Source organism: Silene latifolia, chromosome X (assembly GCF_048544455.1).
Source record: "Silene latifolia isolate original U9 population chromosome X, ASM4854445v1, whole genome shotgun sequence".
Taxonomy (NCBI): domain Eukaryota; kingdom Viridiplantae; phylum Streptophyta; class Magnoliopsida; order Caryophyllales; family Caryophyllaceae; genus Silene; species Silene latifolia.
Genome location: NC_133537.1, coordinates 341,666,882 through 341,691,204, shown reverse-complemented (window position 1 = coordinate 341,691,204; position 24,323 = coordinate 341,666,882). Strand labels below are relative to the sequence as shown.

Below are 24,323 nucleotides of genomic sequence, written 5' to 3'. Positions count from 1 at the left end.
TAATCTTTTTTTGTTTAGATAAGTAACATTATCACAAAAAAGTTTGAGACATTTTGAGTCCAATAATTTTGAATCAAGTAATAATACCGGTCAGGAGTCATGACCTTGTAAATAGACTTGTTTGACCATAGTCGATTGCGGCCTAAAACCGAGATCGATTCATAGCTTACTGGGTAAGAGAAAAGCCAAACCTAAGTTACCTAACTCAATCTCACTTCATTTCATTATAGGACTCGAATAGAGGCCAAACGCTCAACTCGTAACCGAAAAGTTGCATGTCAATTCTTTTGCATATCTCATGTAATTCAAGATGGGCCGAAACGAGCCGATAAATTCGCGTCATTTGATCACCTCTACTTAAAACTAACAAAAATTACCCGATATGATTAACCAAACCCAAAAAAACTTGACCTAAGACCCAAAACTAACTCGAGAATTTTGACCTGATAGACCTATTATTACCCATAGACTAAAAAAATTAAGGCCAAATTATGGGTCCTGCTATACGTCGTCGACAATTTACTAATTATCGTCGATAATTAATGTAAATTTCCAAGTTTGCCCTTCATAACATAACTCCATTTCCGTCTCACTAAAATGCAATTTCCGTCTCACTAAAACACAAGTCAATTTCCGTCTCACTAACGTCTCACTAAAATCTTTCAAACAAAAAAAAAGACGGTTTTTCAAAAAAAAAAAAAAAAAGCGGGATTTGTAATTAACAACATGAACGAGAACTTAGCGATTATCGATTACCGCACCAAAAAATTAATCTAAGTCAGAAATGATTTTTTTTTTCAAAAAAAAAAAAAAAAAAAAAAAAATTCCGGACGAAAAACATTTTCGTCCGGACAAAGAAAATTTTCGTCCAGACAAAAATATTTTTCGTCCAGACCCATGTCCAGACGGAAAATATTTTCGTCCAGACCCAGGTCCAGACGAAAAATATTTTCGTCCGGAATTTTTTATTTTTTTTTTTTTAAATTTTTTTTTTTAAATTTTTTTTTTTTTCCGGACGAAAATATTTTTCGTCTGGACGAAAATATTTTCCGTCTGGACGAAAAATTTCTTTGTCCGGACCTTGGTCTGGACGAAAAATTTCTTTGTCCGGACCTTGGTCTGGACGAAATATTTCTTCATCCAGGCCCTTCTTCAACAATTTTTTTTTTTTTTAAAAAAATTATTAATTTCCGTCTTAAATTAGTTTTGGGTGCGTGGATCGATAATTGCTAATTAAAATAAGTTTCAATAAATTAAAAAATTAAAATAAAACGAACTATCCCCGAACGGGGTTTATTAGTAATTATTAATTATTTTTTTACGAAAACAAAACAAGACGGAAAAAATATAAGGGGGGTGTGAGGGAGGGGTAGTTTTGGAAGTTCATTAAAATTGTCAACGATAATTAGTAAATTGTCGACGACCTTTAGCAGGCAGGCAAATTATACCCAACTGGTCCAAAACAACACCATTCAAATTGAACCGACCTAGAGTGGTCTAACCCAAAAACGACGGAAATGTCGTACTTGAAAAAAAAATGTTAAAATATAGAAGGCTTAGAGTGAGCGGTAGATTAGGAAAGTCATTAAAAAATGTCGTGTCGACGATGTTTAGCAAGTTGAAACCCTATGCTAACAAAGACAATAATTATTGACCCAAAAATAACCCGACATAAACCCAACTCGAATAACCCATTTACCAATTGAGCTCTACAGCTACTCAATCTCCACCTTCCACCTTCCAACCCCTCTGATGAAACTGCAATGAATCAAATCAAAACTAAAGAAAAGTGATGTTGAGGCGTTTAAAGCAAGTCCAACTCCATGGGAGAAATATAAGCACACTTTCTTCAAACCAATCTCATCAACTACCATGGTTATTCCTCGGATTAGGCAACCCAGGCCACAAATTCCAAGGCACTCGTCATAATGTCAGTCACTCGCTCGCTCAATTCAACTAGTTATTTACGTTTCATTAAAATACCCGTCACAAAAGAATAAAAACGTACTCCCCGCCCGTGTCTCATTCATTTGTTTACCTTTTTTATTCGTAGTTTGAATTGGATAGTTGTTTTATTTATTTCATGCAGGTTGGTTTTGAAATGATTGATGCGCTTTCGGAAAAGCTGGGGATTTCAGTTACTGATGTACACTGTAAAGCTTTGTTTGGTCAAGGTTCGAGTCTGTCTCGATCATTTGTTTACCTTTTTTTGGTGTTAAGTTTGAGATTATTGTTTTTGGTTGATCAGTGGACTAGATTGTATTTTGTAGGTTAGGAAAGGTAAATAAATGACTCAATAGATGGAAAATAAATAGGTAAACAAATAACTAGGACGGAGGGAGTAATATGCTAGTGGCCGCCTTTGCTGAGGGTAATTTTGAGCAAATGGGTGACTGAGTTGTGAATTACAATGATTCGTAGATTAGAAAAGGTAAACAATTGACCGAAGAGTTGGAATATAAATATGTAAACAAATGACTAGGACGGAGGGAGTAATATGCTAGTGGCCGCCTTTGCTGAGGGTAATTTTGAGCAAATGGGTGACTGGCTTATGAATTACAATGATTTGTAGATTAGAAAAGGTAAACAATTGACTGAAGAGCCGGAATATAAATATGTAAACAAATGACTAGGACGGAAGGAGTAATATGCTAGTGGCCGCCTTTGCTGAGGGTAATTTTGAGCAAATGGGTGACTGACTTGTGAATTACAATGATTCGTAAATTAGAAAAGGTAAACAATTGACTGAAGAGCTGGAATATAAATATGTAAACAAATGACTAGGACGGAAGGAGTAATATGCTAGTGGCCGCCTTTCTTTGAGGGTAATTTTGAGCAAATGGGTGACTGAGTTGTGAATTACATTGATTGGTAGATTAGAAAAGGTAAACAATTGATCAAGAGCCTAATATAAATATGTAAACAAATGACTAGGACGGAGAGAGTAATATGCTAGTGCCCGCCTTTGCTGAGGGTAATTTTGAGCAAATTGGTGACTGAGTTGTGAATTACAATGATTCGTAGATTAGAAAAGGTAAACAATTGACTGAAGAGCCGGAATATAAATATGTAAACAAATGACTAGGACGGAGGGAGTAATATGCTAGTGGCCGCCTTTGCTGAGGGTAATTTTGAGCAAATGGGTGACTGGCTTATGAATTACAATGATTCGTAGATTAGAAAAGGTAAACAATTGATCAAGAGCCTAATATAAATATGTAAACAAATGACTAGGACGGAAGGAGTAATATGCTAGTGGCCGCCTTTGCTGAGGGTAATTTTGAGCAAATGGGTGACTGAGTTGTGAATTACAATGATTCGTAAATTAGAAAAGGTAAACAATTGACTGAAGAGCTGGAATATAAATATGTAAACAAATGACTAGGACGGAAGGAGTAATATGCTAGTGGCCGCCTTTGCTGAGGGTAATTTTGAGCAAATGGGTGACTGAGTTGTGAATTACATTGATTGGTAGATTAGAAAAGGTAAACAATTGACTGAAGAGCCGGAATATAAATATGTAAACAAATGACTAGGACGGAGAGAGTAATATGCTAGTGCCCGCCTTTGCTGAGGGTAATTTTGAGCAAATTGGTGACTGAGTTGTGAATTACAATGATTCATAGATTAGAAAAGGTAAACAATTGACTGAAGAGCCGGAATATAAATATGTAAACAAATGACTAGGACGGAGGGAGTAATATGCTAGTGTCCGCCTTTGCTGAGGGTAATTTTGAGCAAATGGGTGATTGAGCTGTGAATTACAATGATTCGTAGATTAGAAAAGGTAAACAATTGACTGAAGAGCCGGAATATAAATATGTAAACAAATGACTAGGACGGAAGGAGTAATATGCTAGTGGCAGCCTTTGCTGAGGGGTAATTTTGAGCAAATGGGTGACTGAGTTGTGAATTACATTGATTGGTAGATTAGAAAAGGTAAACAATTGACTGAAGAGCCGGAATATAAATATCTAAACAAATGACGGACGGAGGGAGTAATATGCTAGTGGCCGCCCTTTGCTGAGGGTAATTCTGAGCAAATGGGTGACTGACTTATGAATTACAATGATTCATAGATTAGAAAAGGTAAACAAATCTCTGTTACTCAGACACGTGTCGGCGTGTCGGTGTCCGACACGTGTCGGCGTGTCGGACACGGCTATTTGGGGTGAATTTTCCTGTTTTCTGGTTTAAATTGAAGTGTCGAAGTGTCGTGTTGTGTCGGACATCGACACGTGTCTGACACGTGACACGGCAGTTAAGTGAAGTGTCGGAGTAACATAGAAACAAATGACTGAAGAGCGGGAATATAAGTAGGTAAACAAATACTTCAACCAAGATGGGGGAGTATTATGCTAGCGCCCGCCTTGCTGAGCCTAATTTTGTACAATAGCTTTTTATGCAAATGGATGATTGATTGTGAATTAAAAAGATTCGTAGATTAGGGAATGTAAAGAAATGACTGGAGAGCGGAAAGAGTAATATGCTAGTGCAGCAGTGCAGTAGTGCCTACGCTTGATGAGCGTATTTTTGCTGCTTTTTTTAATCGACTGGTAGGATTTTTCTGTTTCTGATACACAGGTTTTGTGGGCGATGTTCCTGTGTTCTTGGCCAAACCTCAGACTTACATGAATTTAAGCGGGGAATCCGTGAGTACTCGTTAAACTATGATTTATTACTTCGTTATAACCTTGATTTCTCTGTAATGCTGGGTGTTATTAGTCATTTAGTTGGATGCTGTTTTTTTTTTTTTTTTATCAAGTCTTGACAATCAACGAACAAAATGCTTCCTGTTGTATTATGAGACTTTTTGGCTTAATGAAATTCGTATGTGAACATGAACTTACGAACTAGCACTCTTGCTGCAGACTGGGCCGTTAGCAGCATATTACAAGCTACCCTTAAATCGGGTCATCGTGGTAATTTGTTATTTGAGCAGTCAATTCCTCTTTCCCTTTGTTTGCCTGGTGCGTTTTAGCTTAAGCGCCTTTTTGGAACAATATGTGCTCCATTTGATGGTTCTTCTCTGCCTGTAGTTCCATGATGACATGGAGTTGCCATGCGGTGTACTTCGCCTACAACCCAAGGGAGGTCATGGCAGTCACAACGGGTATAATTTCTGACTTTTGATTATCAATAATCAATCACCAAAGTATGAATCGACCTAGTATGCCTTCTACAAAAGGCACTGCATGAATTCCATGTCATAGAAACTTCTACGAGCATAATGGATGCCTCTGCTGCGCTTTTATTGTGTTTTTACCTTTACTTGGTCTTCGACCTGTATTTTTATCTCTTTACATCAGGTTTTGTTGGAGAGGATCTTGTAAGGTTTATGCATACCTGTGTAAAATAAATTGGACTGTATGCATGCATTGAATCATTTGCATATCTCTTTATATATGATAAATGTCGGGAATGAGCTATTGAAAGTATCTCATGATATACTGAAGGTAACATCCGCATTGAAGTCGTGCCGACTTTGTAAACACGTTTTCCTCATTTAACGTAGTTGACTCCAGGTTGAAGAGTGTAATTGATCACTTTCGAGGGAATAGAGAATTTGCTCGCCTTAGAATTGGTACGTTGATTTCTAAGTTTTGATCCACGCATTGTGGGACTCTATGAATGCGAACTTACTAGACTTTCATCAGGAATTGGAAGGCCTCCTGGTCAGATGGATCCCAAAGCTTTCTTGCTTCAAAAGTTCAACAATTTGGCGAGAGAACGGGTAAGTGGAGCTTAACTATTTAAGCCACAAGTAGACGCATGTAACTCAGTTTCAAGTTTTAAGCTTTTGCAGTTAAACTTGCAACACTGAGATATGTGGACCTACTTGTGGCTCATGTTTTTAAGATCTGGACCGTAAGTTAATCATCCCGTTAGTGATGCATGATTTATATAGTTCAGCTTTGCCTAAGCAAAGATTAAATAAGTTTTTCGATTTCACCTACTGTTTGGAGTGTCATGATCTCATGAATATTGAGAATATTGAACCTGAGCGAGGCCTGTAGAAATATTTTGGATTACTGCGTTCACGCTTACTGTTTGTAACATCATGACAGCCATGAGCACCCTTTGGATTGATTCAGTAATTAAGCTAAATTTAGTCGAATTTTTTTTTTGTGAATAGCCACTTTAGAAGTACCGAACAGGAAAAAAACGGTTCTGAAAAGAAAAGAAAGTCTTTGCAGACTCTTTTCATCTGATTTATCATTGTTTACGGCTCAAAACTCTGTTTTATCTAATCCCTTATCCTTTTATTATTTATTTGGTTTTCGAGGGTAGATTGATGCTGCTTTGACAGAGGGAGCTGATGTACTGAAGCTGATCCCATCAGAAGGTTTTGCAGAATGTGCAAGACGGTTCAACTCAGAGCAGAAATACAAGCATATACGTCCACCAGACATACTTAGAAGTTGTGAACAATAACCGCAGACCTAAATCTGGCACAAACAGCTTGTAGTCGTAGATGGCAAATAGGACCGAAGAGATTAAGTTAATCTGATAGATGTTCAGTTCTTTTACAATCGCTGTTTCATGGTGTCAATCTTGTAAATTACTCTTATGATGTTGAAAATTACAGTTTTTATTAAGATTGAGGAATGTAATTGATAATTATCTTTTCAGTGAGAAATCCAACTAAATTGCCGAAAATCAGAGCAAGAGATTCACACTTTCTGAACTAGAGACTAGAATGGACTCTACTAAGGCAGCCATCCGCGTAGAGCCCCTGATCAAGTGGAGCATTGGCGGAACCTAAAAAATATTTTGGGATCCCGATGAAAATATTAAAGCTATTTTTCAGGCCTTTAAATCAGACTACGCGTTTTTTTTTTTTTAGTGTCCCGGGACCCCGGAACCTTGTGCATGAATCCGCCGATGAAGTGGAGGAAAAGACTCAAACATGTGGTTCAACTGTGACCACCAAATAAGAAGAACAAAGTATTTAAGTGCTTTGTATAAGGTTTTGGTTTTCAAGTAATAGAGCAGAGATGAGGGCCACAAGCTGGTCACCTACAATGACATTGCCTCTCTCTAAACTAGATGTGCATTTCTATGGCTGCATTTCTAAGACTGCTTTTCCTTCTTCGCCGCCTCGCCTCACTCTTCACAATTCCCTTCTTCCCAATTTCCCATTTTTAATCAAATCACTTTCTGTTAACTCTGACTCCCAACATCGTCTCCCCCTTTCCGCTTCTGCTTCTGCTTCTGTTTCCGCTTCTGTTTCTGCTGGCAGTAATGATGACCGTTCAGCCGTTCAATCTTGGTATTTTTCTCAACTGCGACTGCGACTTTTTTTTCAAGGTAGATTGTCTTATCTTGTAAAATTCATTCCTTCAAGGAAAGCATTTGGAAATGGAAGGGATTTTCGATTAGGTATCAATGCTGTGGAGATACCGGTCCTGCTCTTGTTCTTATTCATGGGTTTGGAGCCAACAGGTTCCCTTTTCTCTCCATTATTAATGAATGAATTTTTAACTACTTCCCGTGTTCTATTGAATTATTTACGTTTTTCAAAATATGCGAGGAGAATGTTGAAAAACGTAAACAATTCAATGAAACAGAGGAAGTATTAAACAAGTAGAATTTGCATGTCAACAGTGATCATTGGAGGAAAAATGTGGGAGCTCTAGGAAAGTCACACAGGGTCTACGCCATCGATCTCATTGGCTATGGTTACTCCGATAAACCCAATCCTCGAGATTTTGGCGATACTCCTTTCTATACCTTCCCTACTTGGGCTTCTCAGCTCAATGACTTCTGCCAGGAGGTAGTTCAAGACAAGGCCTTCTTCATCTGCAATTCTATTGGAGGTTCATAAACCCTAATCCTACAGTACTGCTCTCGGCTTTTCTTTCTTTCTCGCTCATCTGCGAATCTGCAATTGCAGGACTTGTCGGACTTGAGGCGGCCGTTATGGAGCCACAGATTTGCAGGGGACTTCTACTACTAAACATATCTCTTAGAATGCTTCACATTAAGAAACAGCCTGCACTTGCGAGACCTCTGATTAAGTCTTTTCAGAGCCTACTGCGGTAATGGCTCTTATTCTCTACGACTAGTCGACTACTTCTCCATTGCTTGCCTTTTGATTTAACCTGAAAACTCCGGATTTAAAATGCTTGATGATAGGGATACTGTTCTAGGCAAATACTTCTTCAAAACAGTAGCTACCACTCAATCTGTCAGAAACATTCTTTGTCAGGTAACTACTTTCCTGCTAAATGCTTCGTGCGTGAAAAATGGAAATCAATCTGTAACTCTAAAAAGGCTGACAAACAGTTGTTCTTCCAGTGTTATAATGATACGTCTCAGGTGACAGACGAACTAGTCGAGAAAATCCTTCTTCCGGGGCTTCAGCCTGGTGCTGTGGACGTGTTTCTTGAGTTCATTTGCTACTCTGATGGCCCTCTTCCTGAGGAACTATTGCCTCAGGTTAAGGTCAGGTTTGCTTCCATAATGCTTTTTACGAAAATTCCCCCTGTAACCTCTCTACGAGTCCCAGGTTGGGACGACATGAGGCATGAAGTCGAACAAGTTGTTTCAGATAGTTGCTTCTGCTGATTGCAGTGCCCAGTATTGATAGCTTGGGGTGATAAAGATCCATGGGAGCCCATTGAGCTTGGAAAAGCTTACGGAAACTTTGAAACCGTTGAAGAATTTGTCGTCCTGCCTGATGTTGGTCACTGCCCTCAGGTAATCATCAATCTCTCCATCTGTCGAATACATGTATTTGCATTCTACAGTTTAAGTAGGCGATGATGATGATGATGATATTGCAGGATGAGGCACCGCAACTGGTTAACCCTCTGGTGGAGTCATTCGTGGCACGTCACTCTACTAGCAGAGCTGAATCCTCACTATAAATGCCTTCAGACGATAAGATCTCCCAAATTGATGTAATGCTCAACGATGATCTGCATTCCAAAAGACGATCTGTCTGGCAAATTACATACAACGTGCGTACATGCTCAAGAAAATGTACGTCCAGTGATCATCCGACTTGGTCTGTCCACAGGAAACTTTCAGAAAAAATTTCGCCTCACTGAACAAACCGGGTGGGAACTTTTTGTGTATAATGATATACTTGTATTCTTGTCGATCACAAACAAATTATATTTGGGAAAACTTTTATATCAAGCATCGTCCACAGGAAACTCCTGCAAAGACTATGCATGCTATTAACTGAATATTCGCAATAAAAATGATTGATAACAATGTCAGCACAGCTCGAAAAAAATGAATGCATACAGATGAAGGAAAGTAAGTACAGTGCGCAAAGAATACCATACCATACTGGAGAACAATACAATTTGTGTTCACTATAAGATAACAAAGGTAAAATGAGCTTATACGCGAAGTCGCGAACTGTCATACGCGAATCTAAACAAACATCTTAAAAAATAAACAAATGTTTCTTTGACCTGATCAACATGTATTGATTCCATCTTTGCAGTCGCTGGTCAAGTTATAGAACGTCTCCACCCGCGTCTTTCCCCTGATAAAAACTTCTGTATCTACCTCAACCCTCATGTAACCATCAAAATCAACAGGGTGGCCGCCATTTAAAGCTGTAGTCTCGTTGTACCAGTCGCTCGTGTTTCCCCACAGTTCCTTATAATCATCGAGCAAATGCACATGGTAGTGTGACCTTAGTTTATCAAAGTAGTTATAGAAAGGCTCGTTGGTGGCAATGTATAGATTCCTCCAAGGCTGGAGTGCTGCTTGTAGTTTCGTAACAAGAGCTTCTGGAGATGTGTCTGCATCTAAATGGGGCCACAGTTGCGTGTTCTGAGCCTTCTCTCCTCGAACCACATGAACTGCATCGAAATCCCAATCCATCCTTCCACTGATTTCAGAGACTATATTCATCAGCCTCTTTGATTTCCAGAGTGCATGCCACGGCCTCTGAATGTTTTTGCCAGCTTGGCCTTCACACACCCTATACCAATAATTGTCCGGTTCTGGAGCATCGAACTGCCTCCATAAAATGGTGCTCTTGTCTTTCTTCAACTGCATGGGGGTGGTCTTATAGCTGGTCACTTTTCTCGTAGGAACTTTCCTCTTACGGGTTCTCTCCCATCTTCTCCAATCCCTGAGAAATTCTCGCTCCTCGACAATGGAAGCATCCTCTTTCAGATGCTCAAAGTCGAAATAGAACCTAAAATCCTTGCCCTCCTCATCCTTTCCGCTAGGATTATATTGCGCAGCCAGGCAAACACTCAAGTCCATGACAAAAGTTCGATTCAAGAACTGAGCTTCCCCGAGCGCACACAACAAACTCCACATATAATGATTCATCCCTTTACAATAATCCCCTCCTCGTGAATAATACAAGTACCTGCCTTTCCTAAAGGCAGCATCAGAGCTGATAATAGGTATCGTGTCATTAATGTCACTGTCACGCACAGGAGCAGCAATCCTAGGATTGCGTCCAGCACCAGGACGAGGTCTAGGCCGTCTAGCATTAACCCCGGAATGCCACCCACTAGCACCAATCACCTTATAAGCACAATCATCCCCAACCCCAATCCTAAACCTTCTAAAATCGCGATACTTTCTCCAAGATTTCTCCTTCTTGTTCCGAAACTTCCAAGCAACATCACATTGATTAGGCTTCGACCCATTCACAGGAGTACTATATTCCAAGAACACAATGTACTTGAAAAACTTAAGATTAAACCGCTCAATCGCAAACACAACACGAGGATCCGAGCAATTAACAACCGTAAGCTCTTCTGCACAAACAGCCTCACTAAGAGTAGCATTAAGGGTAAGATTCTTTTCAGAGATCTCAATGCCTGCCTCAGTAATCGGGTTTGAGACAGGGGCAGTAGCAGAAGACAGATTAAAATCCTCACCGGTTTTAAGAACCGACGAATCGTCTTTAAAAGTGGGTCCCTCAGTCTGAGTAAACAATTTAGTAAGGGCTGGAGCTGACTGCAGCCATGGATCTGGAGGTTGGTATGTAATTGCAATCACAGTAATAATCAACACACCAAACACAAATGCTGAAAAACACAAATTACTAATTTGCTTGATTATATTTTGCCCAATTGGTTCTGCTGTATTAACTGGTTCTTTCATTTCCTGGGGTGTAAATTCTAAATTCTAGGGTTGTTCAGCAATCAATCTGAAGAACAAATACCAGAAAATTAAACCCTTTTCCCCCAATTGAATCAGGAATTCAAGAACTACCACAAAATCAAAGCAAAATTGGGGATTTAGAACAACGTTCTAGGGTTGTTCAGCAACCAATCTGAAGAACAAAAACAAGAAAAACAAACCCTTTTCCAAAATTAAACTAGGGTTTCAAGAACTAATACAAAATCAAAACAAAATTGGGAATTCAAAACAAAGATTGGATCTTTAATTTGGTGGGGATTTAGAACAAATTTCTAGGGTTGTTGAGCAATCAATCTGAAGAAAAAATACAAGAAAAACAAACCCTTTTCACCAATTAAACTAGGGATTCAAGAACTAGAACTAAATCAAAGTAAAACTGGGGATTTAACAGAAAGATTGGATCTTTTAGAAGAGGGAAATTGATGAAATTGATTGAAGATGGGAAAATGGGAGATGGGTTAGAATCAAAATCGAACCTTTGCAATGAAGTTGATTGGGATTGAAGAAAGAAAGAGAGGAAAACAGCACAGAAGATGATGCAATGAACTTCAGTCCTTGAGTATACTGTTGGTCTTTCACTGTCAACTGAACAAACACATTTTAACCACCGACGATCTACTCTTGTGTCTTTCAAGTCTTACGGTCCACCCAATGTTTTATCTAGTGCCGATTTTTTGTCTCATTTTCGTGTTTTGTTGACCTTTTATTACGAAGTACTATATCGGTTTAAGTTAAGATGTTACTTATGTGATCGTGTGAATTATATTAGACTAAAAAAGACGAGATATAAAAATTGATAGATGTTCTACTCATCATTTCATTACCTGATCGTATATTTTCAAAATAATATTAGTAATAATGTGTATAATAAACCTTTTAAAAATTTTATTAACATTGTTTATTAATTTTCGTGATGTTAAGTCATATACTCCGGAGTTCATAGTCCATACTTGTGAATTTGTAATGTTTAAATCATTACTTCATATTAATAATGAATTTAATATTGTTAAACTGACGATACCGATTTAATGTGAATTCAGTTTTCTTAATTTACTATCGTGTCAAGCGGTCCGTCATCAAATCAAGTTAAGTGATAGATTAACAAATTGATTTTTCCATTAGGAACCTTAATAAAGTTTCTCAACCAAATGAACTAACTATTAACAATAATATTTAAATATAGTAAATATATTAGATATTATTATCATATGTAAATATAGGTAACTTTTCTCTCAAGCATATAATCTTTGTATACCTTCCTAACTTAGCTTACAACTCTCCCTATAAATACATGTATACCCTAACATTCATTTATACAGTCAATACAACATTCATTCAACCTTGTATCTCACATCTTATATGGTATCTACGAGTTCAAATCGATCCGCCAAACACTTCCTCAAACCCCGCCGTTCCACCTTCAAACGACAAACACCAATCACCTTCAAACCCTCGTCCTCGACAACGACCAACAACAACCAAGACACCATCGTCAACAATCCTCACGATATCGCCGCGCCTCTCACCTCGCCGAACCTAACTCACTGTGTCAAATTGACACCAACAAATTACACCACCTGGTTTTTTCAACTCACCAATATCTTCTTTGGTTTCAGTTTGCTCGGATTCCTTGATGGATCCAACCCCGCTCCATCACCAACCATAGTCGGTGATGACAAAACCGAGAAACCCAACCCCTCCTATTTTTCGTGGCTTAAACAAGATGGGTTGATTTTAGGGGCCCTTATGGGCATTCTATCGTCAACCGTCCAAGCCCTCATAATCCATGCTAAAACCTCTAAAGAAGCATGGGATATTTTAGCGCAAACCCCTCGCGTGCGCATATTATGCAATTGAAAGACCGCTTAGACTCGATTGTAAAAACCTCTAATCAATCTATAACCGAATACATGAACACCATAAAATCATGTATCGGCCAACTCGCATTAATGGGTAAAATAATCGACCCCGAAGATATTATTTCAAAAGTTCTTAAAGGTTTAGACTATAAAACTTTTAAACCCGTTATCGACACGGTTATAGCACATGACAACCCAATTACGTTTGAGGCACTACATGAAAAATTGCTTCAACACGAACTTTTAATAAAACAACAACAACCCGACACCGATATTTACAATCCCACCGCCAATGCTGCATATCGCCCCAACTACTACAACAACCAGCGTCAACCCAACTACAATAACAACCGCTATCAATCCAACACCGCCGCCAACAACACCCGCCAACCCTCTGCCCAGTACAGCCCTAACCCGAACACGCGTCCCTTTAAAGGGCGTTGTTAATGGTGTCGTCAAGTGGGCCATGTCATAGCTGATTGTCCTCTCTTCCGCAAACTCTTTCCCACCATTGTTTTCCCTGAACCCCCGACCCGTCAACACCAGCAACCTCAGGCGCATTCGGCCACCACTTCTGCCGCTACTGTACCGCCACCCAACCACCAGTACCTCCTTGACAGTGGGGCCTACAACCACGTCACTCATGATCTTGACACATTGGCCTTTCACTCTCCCTATTTCGGTCAAGATGACCTTATTATTGGTGATGGTTCGGGTCTCGACATCGCTAATATAGGTAAATTTCAATTATCGACTCTTCAATTCAATAATGTTTTACATGTTCCTAAAATATCTAGAAACATTGTAACCAAAAAAAAAAATATCTAGAAACATTATATCAATCTCTCAACTTTGTAAAGACAATAATGTCAATGTTATTTTCTCATCTAATTTTTTTGCTGTTAAGGACAAATTGACGGGATCGACGATACTCCAGGGCCAAGCTAAAGATGGAATTTACGAGTTGAGCCCATCGTCTCCAACCGCAAATTTAATTAAGAAAGGCTCATCTCCTATTTCATGGCATCATAAATTAGGCCATCCTACTTTTGATGTAATGAAAACTATCAATAAAAGTCTACCATTTAGTTTATCCGATTTTTCGTCTTGTGATTCTTGCAATATTAGCAAAAGTACTAAATTACCATTTGCGATATCCTCATTTCAAACAACCGCTCCACTCGAATTAATTTATTCGGACCTTTGGACTAGTCCCGTTCTTTCATATGACCATTATAAATACTATGTGATATTTGTTGACCACTTTAGTAAATATACTTGCCTATTTCCTTTAAAGCAAAAATCTGACACAACCAAAGTCTTCCTTCGATTTAAAGCACTTGTTGAGAAATACTTTCAAAAACCAACTGTTCAATTCTTTTCCGATAATGGTGGTGAATTTAAAAAGCTTACCCATGATTTATTAGACAATGGAATTAGTCACTTTACTTCTCCTCCGCATACTCCCGAACATAATGGATATGCCGAAAGGAGACACCATCACATTGTTGAAACGGGCTTAGCCCTACTCGCTCACGCCAAAATGCCGACCACTCTTTGGCCATTTGCCTTCAATACCGCTACTTATCTTATTAATCGTCTTCCAACCCGAACATTACAAGGTCAAACACCGTATTTCAAACTACATAATAAACCTCCTAATTATACAAAACTACATAACTTTGGATGCCTATGCTATTCTTGGCTTCGACCCTATACAAGACACAAGCTAGAATATCGATCCATTCCATGCATTTTCGTTGGCTACTCATCTACTCAAAGTGCTTTTCATTGCTTTGAACCAAAAACAAACCGTATTTACACTTCACGACATGTTAAATTCGTTGAAGACAATTTTCCTTATGCTCAATTACTTGCTCCTGACCCACCTGCTAATAACAACACCGATCCGAACGACTGGTGCTCGCTCATCATAGCCATTGTACAACCTGCTCCTTCACCCGTGTCGCCCCCACTCCACCACTTCAGCCTCGGCCACGCCCTCCCATAACCCAGGTCTACCACCGTCGCCCTCCTCCCATCAATCCAGCCCCCTCCACCACCTCTGCCAGCCCCACACAACCTGCCACCGAACCTCGCCCACCACATGTCACACCTTCCCCTGCCTCCCCTGCCACCCCGCACACCCCTGCCTCTGCCACACCGCCCCCTCCTCCTCCACCACCACCTCCCCCAACTCGAACAGTTGTCACTCGATTAGACAACAATATTCGAAAACCCAATCCCAAGTATGTCAAGAACAACTCTAAATATGCCAATCTCGCTCATGCTTCCGCGTCACCCAATGCTCTTCCCAAAACCGTCAAACAAGCGCTTATATTACCTCAATGGAGGACCGCAATGCAGGAGGAATTTCATGCTCTCGAGAAAAATCAAACCCGGACCTTGGTTCCGCGTAACCCATCTCAAAATGTCATAGGTTGCAAATGGGTCTATCGAATTAAATATAATCCCGATGGCTCCCTAAAACAACACAAAGCTCGCTTGGTAGCAAAAGGATTTCATCAAAGACCCGGTATTGAATACACGGAAACTTTCAGTCCTGTTGTCAAACCAACCACCGTTCGCCTTATTTTATCTCTAGCTGTTAACAATTCATGTACTTTAAGACAACTCGATGTAAATAATGCATTTCTCCAAGGGACTTTAAATGACAATGTTTTTATGAGTCAACCACAAGGCTTTGATGACACCTCTAAACCGGATTTTGTGTGTAAACTAAACAAAGCCATTTATGGTCTAAAACAAGCTCCTCGAGCCTGGTACACGGAGCTCAAAACCTTTCTACTTACTTATGGATTTAAACAATCAATTTCCGATTCGTCCTTATTTATTTATACAGCCAAAACAACTCGCATATTTATGCTAGTCTATGTCGATGATATTATTATTACCGGTCCAAAGCTCATTTACAGTGCTTTATTGACAATCTATCTAAACGTTTCTCCCTAAAAGATCTAGGACCACTTTCTTACTTCCTTGGTATTGAAGTCACACCGAATACTAATGGTCTTCATTTAAATCAGTCCAAATACGTACATGACCTATTAACAAAATACAAAATGGACAATGCAAAACCAATTACTACTCCTATGTCGCCCGACACACACCTCACTTGGGAAGACAATAAACCCATTCATAATCACCCCGACTATCGTGCCATAGTTGGAAGTTTACAATCTCTCTCTCTTACCAGACCTGACATTGCTTTTACTGTTAATCGGTTAGCTCAATTTCTCCATCGTCCTACCGATACTCACTGGTCTGCTCTAAAACGTCTCCTTCGTTATCTTCAAGGGACTCAACACCATGGCATACAACTATATTCCAACAACCCGCTATGTCTCCATGCCTTATGTGATGCAGACTTTGCCGGAGACAAAGACAATTACATTTCGACAACTGGATATATTCTCTATCTCGGACGTAATCCTATTACATGGTCCTCCAAAAAGCAAGGTGGCCTAGCCCTATCTACCACGGAGGCCGAATTTCGCGCAGTCGCTTCCGTCACAACTGAGTTACTCTGGCTTCAGAATCTTCTCACTGAGCTTAACTTCCATGTCACGAAACCGCCAGCTATTTACTGCAACAACATGTCCGCTACAATGTACGCCAAAAATCCAGTCTTTCATTCCAGGATGAAGCACATGGCCTTATCATTTCACTTTGTTCGAGAACAACTTCATCAAGGCTCTCTTCGAATTCAGCACATTGCCAGTACAGATCAACTAGCTGACGCTCTCACCAAACCCCTACACAAGCAACGATTCTTTATCCTACGAGACAAGATTGGTCTACTTTCTCCGTCGTCCATCTTGCTGGGGCGTATTAACAATAATATTTAAATATAGTAAATATATTAGATATTATTATATCATATGTAAATATAGGTAGCTTTTCTCTCAAGCATATAATCTTTGTATACCTTCCTAACTTAGCTTACAACTCTCCCTATAAATACATGTATACCCTAACATTCATTTATACAGTCAATACAACATTCATTCAACCTTGTATCTCACATCTTATACTAACTCGCTTAAACAATGATCATTTCCAATGTGTTTATTGGGTTACAGGTTTTACATTAACATTATAGATAGACGATTTCACCTGATAATTGTCGATTAAAGAAAAATGAGGATACATTTTATTTTATTTAAATATTCTTGTAAAATAGCAAGTCTATTTTCATGAATAATACATTTTCTATAGCTTTATTGATACATAAACATAAGAATTGTACATCAAACATGACCATGATTATAGTCATGAAAATGGAGATGCTTGGATATGAAGGAGGACAACAATTTGGAAGCAGCAAAGCAAACCAAGGCAGCGGCGAACACAAGACTTTTCTTCTTAACAAGCGCAACAACTCCGATTAGAGCAAAAGACGATATCTGTAGCACAGTTTTTGCCAGTTTGAGTCCCTTATACGCCTTACTACAGCTCGTACACTTCACGACATGACTCCAGTACCTGTCGAATAACATGTCCCTGCGTGGTGTAGGCGGTAGTTCTGTTGCCACGTATTTGTTTCCCCAGTCGACGACTCCTCCAGCGTACTTGTCTAGCCACTTTCGGAATGCAACTACCATTGCATCTGCATTTGTTGGCATGTAGTACCCTTTCTGCCATTTTCCTCCCTTTTCCATTAGCCTCCGCTCCTGCACCAGACCAAACCCGTATTCTGTCAATATCTCATTCAACATAGCATTCATCTGATTCTTGCACATTTATTAGCTAACTAGTTTAGATTCCGTGCAATATATACACGGTATTTATAAAATTTTACTTTTTAGTGTCTCTGTATTATTTATGGAGTTTAAATTGACAATTCACTAATTTTTTATATTTCTCATCACTGTATTTTGATTTGAGCAATAAAAATTAAAATTGTAAAAAGTCATGAAATGAATATTTTAATAAAAAATTTCTTTTTACCGAGAAATTAATGATATTATTTTTAGTATATTTACTATTAACATTTTTTGTGCAACTTCTAATCAATAAAAGTTAATGAATTTTTCATTAAAAAAAATGTATACAGTCTTTTTTATCATATAATAATGAAGATAAATTTATGCAGAATGTAAAATAATATAGAATGTTTTAAATATTAAATTTATTAAAAGACTGTGCCATTAATCACCTAGCATATTTAATATATGCTAAGGAAATATGGTTTAGGCGAGAAAAGTGAGAGTTTCACCTATTCTTTTAGTAAATAGAGGATTACCTCGACGTGCAGTAGCTTCAAGTCGGAATCCAGTACCAGATTGTGGTATACATGAAAAACCCATCTTGGGATTATATTATCAAGCCATTGCATGAAATTCCTTGGGAATATCAAGATTGCTCTACTTTTTCCGGGACTCACTGGAATACAGATAAATATCAAAAGCCGTCTTTCCTGCTCCTTCTTCTGCGCATCCTTATCAGTTGTTATTGATCCTGATGCATCTTCACTGTCTGCAAACTTGTTGGCAGCCATATAAAAGACACAGGGAGGCATAAACTTGTTGTAGCCTCCTGGTTGATTACCTGAAAACCCGTTTTTCTCAATTTTTTCGACACTGAAGTCAAGAGGTCTCCCACCCTCTCTGTCAAAATCAGGCCTGCATCCAATTTCATATATTCTTATTCTGAACTCCAAAACTGCATCGCGATATCAAAAGACAACGACGATAGATTAATGTGTACCTGGTTTTATCAGTGGGCATTGGTGGCATGAGTCCATAATGTGCATAATGAACATGAGCAGGATCCATTATATTTTCGACCAAAACCTCGTAACCATAAGGTAAATCCCTAATTCCCATGGACCTAGTATAGTTAGGATCATCGAGTTCAGGGATATAAGGAGGTTGTTTCTTGGTTGCTATGTCTCGGTATTTGGGATCGCTGTTAGGCCAGACCCAGAGAATGTCATTCTGGACTGTGCATGGATAGGAAGCTACACACGCTTTCTTGGACGTGTGAACCTGTAAATTACAATTAACGAATTAAACACTGTCTGATGTATGTAATCTTACAGAAAGCCAAGACGGTTTGCAGATGACTCAAAATAAAATCTACATGCTTTATTAGATGTATCACCATGTATGAACCTGTAAATTACAATTGACGAATTAAACACGGTCTGATGTATGTAATCTTATAGAAAGACAATTTGCAGACGATTCAAAATAAAATCGACATGCTTTATTAGATGTATCACCATGTATGAACCTGTAAATTACAGTTAATGAACTAAACACCGTCTGATTTTATGTAACCTTAGAGACAGACGGTTTGCAGACGACTCAAAATAAAATATGAACCTGTAAATTACAATTGACGAATTAAACACGGTCTGATGTATGTAACATTGTAACCTTACAGAAAGACGGTTTGTAGACGACTCAAAATAAAATCTGAATGCTTTATTAGATGTATCAGTGTATCACCGTGTATGAATCTGTAAATTACAGTTAATGAACTAAACACTACCGTCTGATTTTATGTAACCTTACAGAAAGACGGTTTGCAGACGACTAAAAATAAAATATCAACCATTAATGAATTAAACACGGTCTGATGTAAGTAACCTTATAGAAGACGGTTTGCAGACGACTCAAAATAAAATATGAACCTGTAAATTACAGTTACTGAATTAAACACGGTCTGATGTATGTAACCCTATAGAAAGACGGTTTGCACTTTGTAGACGACTAAAAATAAAATATGAACCTGTAAATTACAATTAATGAATTAATCACGGTCTAATGAAAGTAACCTCACAAAAGACGGTTTGCAGACGACTAAAAATAAAATATGAACCTGTAAATTGCAATTAATAAATTAAACACGGTCGGATGTATATCACCTTACAGAAAGAAGGTTTGCAGACGACTAAAAATAAAATATGAACCTGTAAATTGCGATTAGTGAATTAAACACGGTCTGAATGTCTGATGTATGTAACCTTTCAGAAAGACGGTTTGCAGACGACTCAAAATAAAATCTACACTGTGAATCATATAGTTCAGAGTAAAAGAAAACGCAACCAGTTTAATGACAGGATACGATATACATACCGGACTGGCATCAAGAGGAGCTTGAGGAATGAGCTTACAGCTACCAGAACCATTAAAACACCAGCCATGATAAACACACTGCAACCTCCCCCATTTATCGATCCTTCCTTCCGACAAAGGCGCCAAGCGATGTGGACAACTATCCTCGAAAACTCTCCACTGTTCCTCATTACTGTCCCACCAAACCACCAATTCCATCCCCATAATCGTCATCCCGTGTGGGACCTTCTTGTCCAGGTCACACACCGGTGCTACCGCGTACCACTCCGAATACCAGTCGAATTTTTCGTCTTCTACTGTATTATCTTCTGCTGTTACTGCACTTTTCTCATACACTTCTTCAGTAACTGTCTTTGTTGCTGTTACTGAATTGTTAGTGCAGGAAAGCCTGAATTTTCGAGTTGGTGATAATGATAATGATGGACGGTGGAGATTGAAAGATTGTTTTTGGAAATGAGTCGGGTCGAGTCGAGTACGGATAGTAGCCATACTAATGGTAGTAGTAGTAGTAGCCATGGCTTTGAGTTTTTTTGATTTGCTTAGTATTATTAACTTCACTTCAGTTTTTGTTCTATTTATACAATGTTTTTAATTAGGGCTGTCGGTGACAGCCTGACGGGGACATCTGATAAAATTGGCACGATACCTAGGAGTATAGGACTATTCTTTGTTGTTATAGTGCAATTATCGAATAGATTTAGCGGTGCGGAAAAAAAAATTAACCAAATAATGAAGAGATTAAGTTGTTTAAGTACCGGTCATTCGAGATCCGTCGTGTTGTTAATTGTTGTTGTTTTTTTTTAATTTAGTTGAAGTTGAGAGGAAATTTTTTAGAGAGAGAAAATGTTGGATGAGTGGAAGGGCAGTTATCGTCTTTTTTTTTAAAAACGTCGTCGATATTTACTAAAACGTCGTCGATATACTCTTAAGGCATCCGTCATAAAATTAAAATGGGTCAAATACAGTAGTATCCTTGTTAATTAATGTGTTGAATCTAATAGTTGTCGCTTCAAATTACTATCACGATTCACGGGATTCTCGTTAACTTTTGTAATTTGAATCCGAAATCTGTAACTCCTGCCCGCTAGTCGGTTTTTCATGTTTATTCTTTACGTTTTATTTATCTTTCTCGCTTCTATTGTAACACTATTTTTGTTTTATCTATATTATTTAATCTGTTTTAAGTTTAAGAGAGATATTTTCGCGGCTTGGTCAATACTTCAACAAGTAAGACTTCATCTTCAGTCTTTAGTCTTAAGCCATGTTTACTGATCAAAGAAGTTGAATTTTCAGAGTTGATTTTTTTTTTTATTTTTTAACAAAGAAATTCAAAATTGGCAGATTTGTTTAGTGTACTATTCAAATAGTTCGCCTGTTTTCAGTGGTCATTAATGCTGAAACACAAATTCTTATGTCACTTGGGCACTTTTCATCTGAAATTTTAGACGGATAAATGTGATTATTTTATGGTTGAATGTAACCACAATAATACAAATAGTGTTATAATTTATGATAACTCTTTTTTTTTAATAATGGTCACATGTGATTGTGTCGAGTGTTGTGTCTCAATGGCCCGTCTAAAGCTGGCCTGCCGAGTGTTCCATTTATTGGCTCAATGGCCCGTCTAAAGCTGTGTTACCCTAACTCTCCGAAACGGGTGTTGTGTTTGAAATGTGTCGAGTGTCGGATACAACTATTTTGTGCGAATTTTTCAATTTTTTTGTCTAAAATGAAGTATCAAAGTATCGTGTCGGTACCAGACAAGTACGTGTCGTATACACGACGCGGCAGCTAAGTGAAGTGTCGGACTAACATACTCCGTAGGTCTAAAGTAAGAGAAACTGATGCTGAAAACAATGTGTGATTACTGATTAGGGGTGAAGAAGCACATTTATGAGGGCATTGAATATAAGTAGTGTACTAGACTACAAGTCAATGTTTCAACTTTCAATTGTGGTTGGCTGCTGTATTTTATTTACAATAAGGACGTCATCGGACGGTTATGCTTTTATTTATGTTTTATTTGCAAATTCATCCCGTATTATTGGTTAAGGCAGATATCACAAATACTATCCTCCAATCAGTTGTATAATAGCATTATACAACCGCCTCAAAGTTGTTGAACTCCTACACAAAGTTGTTGAGTTATTTTACAAGTTATTGAGCTATTTTACAAAGTTATTGAGTTTAATAATTATTATGTTAAGCTCAATAACTTTGTACCATAACTCGATAATTTTGTTAATAAAGCTCGACAACTTTGTAATAAAGTTCAACTACATTGAATAAGTTGTATATACAACCAGTTGTATAATACATTAAGTGGGCAGATATCTCTATCTTAAACGAGAATTTCTAATAAATATAAAAACACCTTTCTTAAATCCAAATCAATTGGTCTATTTACTAATCTAATTCAACACTATCTTTTAACTCTACTCTACTTTGATGACTTAGACGATGGTAATGCTTGATAGAGATTTTATAATTCATAATTCAGGCATTTGTATTAATCGAATTCAATGGTCGTAAATTGTTTTTTTTGGTATAAATCAAAGTGTCCATCGTCGATAACAGTGTACATTTTCCTCGTCGTGACTCGTGAGTGCTCTCACGAAAAGGTAAACGGCAAGTCAAATAATTTGCTCCATTCATGATTAAGGTCTAAGGGATAAGGTTAGCAAACATCACACCAAATTCATTTGATTAACGGTCGTACATTGTAATGGGCCTAATGACACTATTGAATTAGTTAATTCATTAAATTAGTCAATGTACTCGTACTAGTCTTCATGCTTGAATTTGTCAATTTGCGTATCCTATCATTAATGTCAAACTCCGTGAGCTCATCTCCATTTTTAAAGATATAGAGATAGAGATAAGATAACAAGATTGATGAACTATTATGTGATTAAACAAGGAAAAATTATTACTATTTATTTGTAGCTCACCAGCCAGTCAGTCACCATTAGTTTGACTCAATAAATGTCGGTTAGACTAGCCGTTAAAGTTATGATGGGCGGTAGTACGATACTCATCACCTGGGTTCAAACCTCATTACTCCGCTAGCATTATATTCGCTCTTGTGACTCATTTAAAAAAAAAAAAAATAATAATTTAACTTAGAGTTGGTCCTTCTCTTCCTAGTCCATTAAACCTCCCGTACTAGTAAAATAAGTGGATCCAAATTATACATTTCATAAAGTTAATAAAGATACGATCCGCTAACATGTTTTTCTATGGAATGACAACATACAAAAAAAAAAAATGTTAGTACAATCCTTATATATCCAGCTCCAACCCGCATTAAACTATGGCTCCGTTTGGTAAGATATTTCATGTACCTGATTTGGTCAAAGTAGCTTATTTGACCAAAATTTCAGGTACCTTATTTTTTTTTTTTTTGTAAGCGTTTGACAAGTAGCTTATTTAACCAAATAAGTTAACTGAAATGAAATGTTATCTCGAGTAGCATTTGAGATTTCAGGTACTTAATTTGATTTAATTTTCTATTTTTACCCCATAAATTTATACTATTAAATAATTATCATATTCTTTTACGTCATTTCATCAAAATCAGTTACCTTTTCAGTTAGTTTGTCAAACATTTCTTTATATAATCAACTACCTTATCAGTTCCGAATTTTCAACTACCTTATCAGTCACCTTTTCAGGTTTCAGTTAAGTTTTCAGATAACTTTTCAAATTTCAGCCACTTTTTCAGTTAATTTTACCAAACAGAGCCTAAATAACATCTAATTTAATTTTAAGATTTTAAATTCAAAACAAACTGAATAAGCCCATCATAACATAAGTATATATCAACGTCAATGGTTTGGTTCTATGAATGATAGTGGGCTAAAAATGACACACATATAGGCCCATCTTCAAACACAATCCCAACTCTCTTTAACACACACATCCCTCCTTCCCTCCCTGGTCGGTAGGTAAACTTACAAAACTAGCCTGATCCGATTGACCTAATCAGGGGCGAAGCCACCTAGTAGTAAGGGGTGGAGGTCGCTACCCCAAACTTTAAAAAAATGGTTTAAAAGACGGATTTTTTCTACCCCAGAAATTAATCTTGGCTTCGCCCCTGGACCTAACTCAAAAAGATTGATCCGAAAACTAAAAATTGTGATCTACAACTCTGAATGTGACCTCACAATCTAAATTGACCCAAGTTGACTCAAACATGACATGAGTTTTGTTGACCAGTATGGCG

The 24,323-nt window shown here is 37.9% G+C and overlaps 4 protein-coding genes across 4 annotated transcripts; 2 read left to right on the top strand and 2 right to left on the bottom strand.

The window, feature by feature from the left end:
* The first annotated feature begins 1,626 nt into the window (after positions 1-1,626).
* On the top strand, positions 1,627-6,660 carry LOC141619530 (peptidyl-tRNA hydrolase, mitochondrial). The gene is made up of 8 exons (XM_074436542.1): positions 1,627-1,930; positions 2,090-2,174; positions 4,585-4,652; positions 4,872-4,922; positions 5,040-5,113; positions 5,526-5,584; positions 5,658-5,734; positions 6,292-6,660. Exons 1-8 carry the CDS (start codon positions 1,793-1,795, stop codon positions 6,433-6,435), a joined length of 696 nt encoding a protein of 231 aa, XP_074292643.1. The 5' UTR covers positions 1,627-1,792; the 3' UTR covers positions 6,436-6,660.
* Positions 6,661-6,979: 319 nt separating this feature from the next.
* LOC141619529 (uncharacterized) lies at positions 6,980-9,219 on the top strand. The gene is made up of 8 exons (XM_074436541.1): positions 6,980-7,273; positions 7,354-7,446; positions 7,609-7,820; positions 7,898-8,042; positions 8,140-8,212; positions 8,302-8,448; positions 8,578-8,703; positions 8,790-9,219. Exons 1-8 carry the CDS (start codon positions 6,999-7,001, stop codon positions 8,871-8,873), a joined length of 1,155 nt encoding a protein of 384 aa, XP_074292642.1. The 5' UTR covers positions 6,980-6,998; the 3' UTR covers positions 8,874-9,219.
* A 16-nt stretch (positions 9,220-9,235) lies between these two features.
* Positions 9,236-11,765, bottom strand: LOC141619528 (uncharacterized). Its single transcript, XM_074436540.1, has one exon. It carries the CDS (start codon positions 11,092-11,094, stop codon positions 9,436-9,438), a length of 1,659 nt encoding a protein of 552 aa, XP_074292641.1. The 5' UTR covers positions 11,095-11,765; the 3' UTR covers positions 9,236-9,435.
* Positions 11,766-17,118: 5,353 nt separating this feature from the next.
* LOC141619527 (protochlorophyllide-dependent translocon component 52, chloroplastic-like) lies at positions 17,119-20,691 on the bottom strand. The gene is made up of 4 exons (XM_074436539.1): positions 20,099-20,691; positions 18,723-19,003; positions 18,259-18,637; positions 17,119-17,686 (listed from the first exon to the last, which is right to left on the bottom strand). The coding sequence occupies exons 1-4, from the start codon at positions 20,612-20,614 to the stop codon at positions 17,264-17,266; spliced, it is 1,599 nt and encodes a 532-aa protein (XP_074292640.1). The 5' UTR covers positions 20,615-20,691; the 3' UTR covers positions 17,119-17,263.
* Positions 20,692-24,323: the final 3,632 nt, after the last annotated feature.

Bases quoted from the DNA above. Each gene is read 5' to 3' on its own strand.
- LOC141619530 (XM_074436542.1), top strand. From the start codon at position 1,793: ATGTTGAGGCGTTTAAAGCAAGTCCAACTCCATGGGAGAAATATAAGC. The intron at 4,923-5,039 runs GTAATTTGTTAT...CTCTGCCTGTAG, and splicing joins CCTTAAATCGGGTCATCGTG to TTCCATGATGACATGGAGTT. The intron at 5,585-5,657 runs GTACGTTGATTT...GACTTTCATCAG, and splicing joins ATTTGCTCGCCTTAGAATTG to GAATTGGAAGGCCTCCTGGT.
- LOC141619529 (XM_074436541.1), top strand. From the start codon at position 6,999: ATGAGGGCCACAAGCTGGTCACCTACAATGACATTGCCTCTCTCTAAA. The intron at 8,043-8,139 runs GTAATGGCTCTT...GCTTGATGATAG, and splicing joins TCTTTTCAGAGCCTACTGCG to GGATACTGTTCTAGGCAAAT. The intron at 8,704-8,789 runs GTAATCATCAAT...ATGATATTGCAG, and splicing joins ATGTTGGTCACTGCCCTCAG to GATGAGGCACCGCAACTGGT.
- LOC141619528 (XM_074436540.1), bottom strand. From the start codon at position 11,094: ATGAAAGAACCAGTTAATACAGCAGAACCAATTGGGCAAAATATAATC.
- LOC141619527 (XM_074436539.1), bottom strand. From the start codon at position 20,614: ATGGCTACTACTACTACTACCATTAGTATGGCTACTATCCGTACTCGA. The intron at 18,638-18,722 runs GTACACATTAAT...AATTGGATGCAG, and splicing joins ATGCCCACTGATAAAACCAG to GCCTGATTTTGACAGAGAGG. The intron at 17,687-18,258 runs GTAATCCTCTAT...GGTCTGGTGCAG, and splicing joins TGAAGCTACTGCACGTCGAG to GAGCGGAGGCTAATGGAAAA.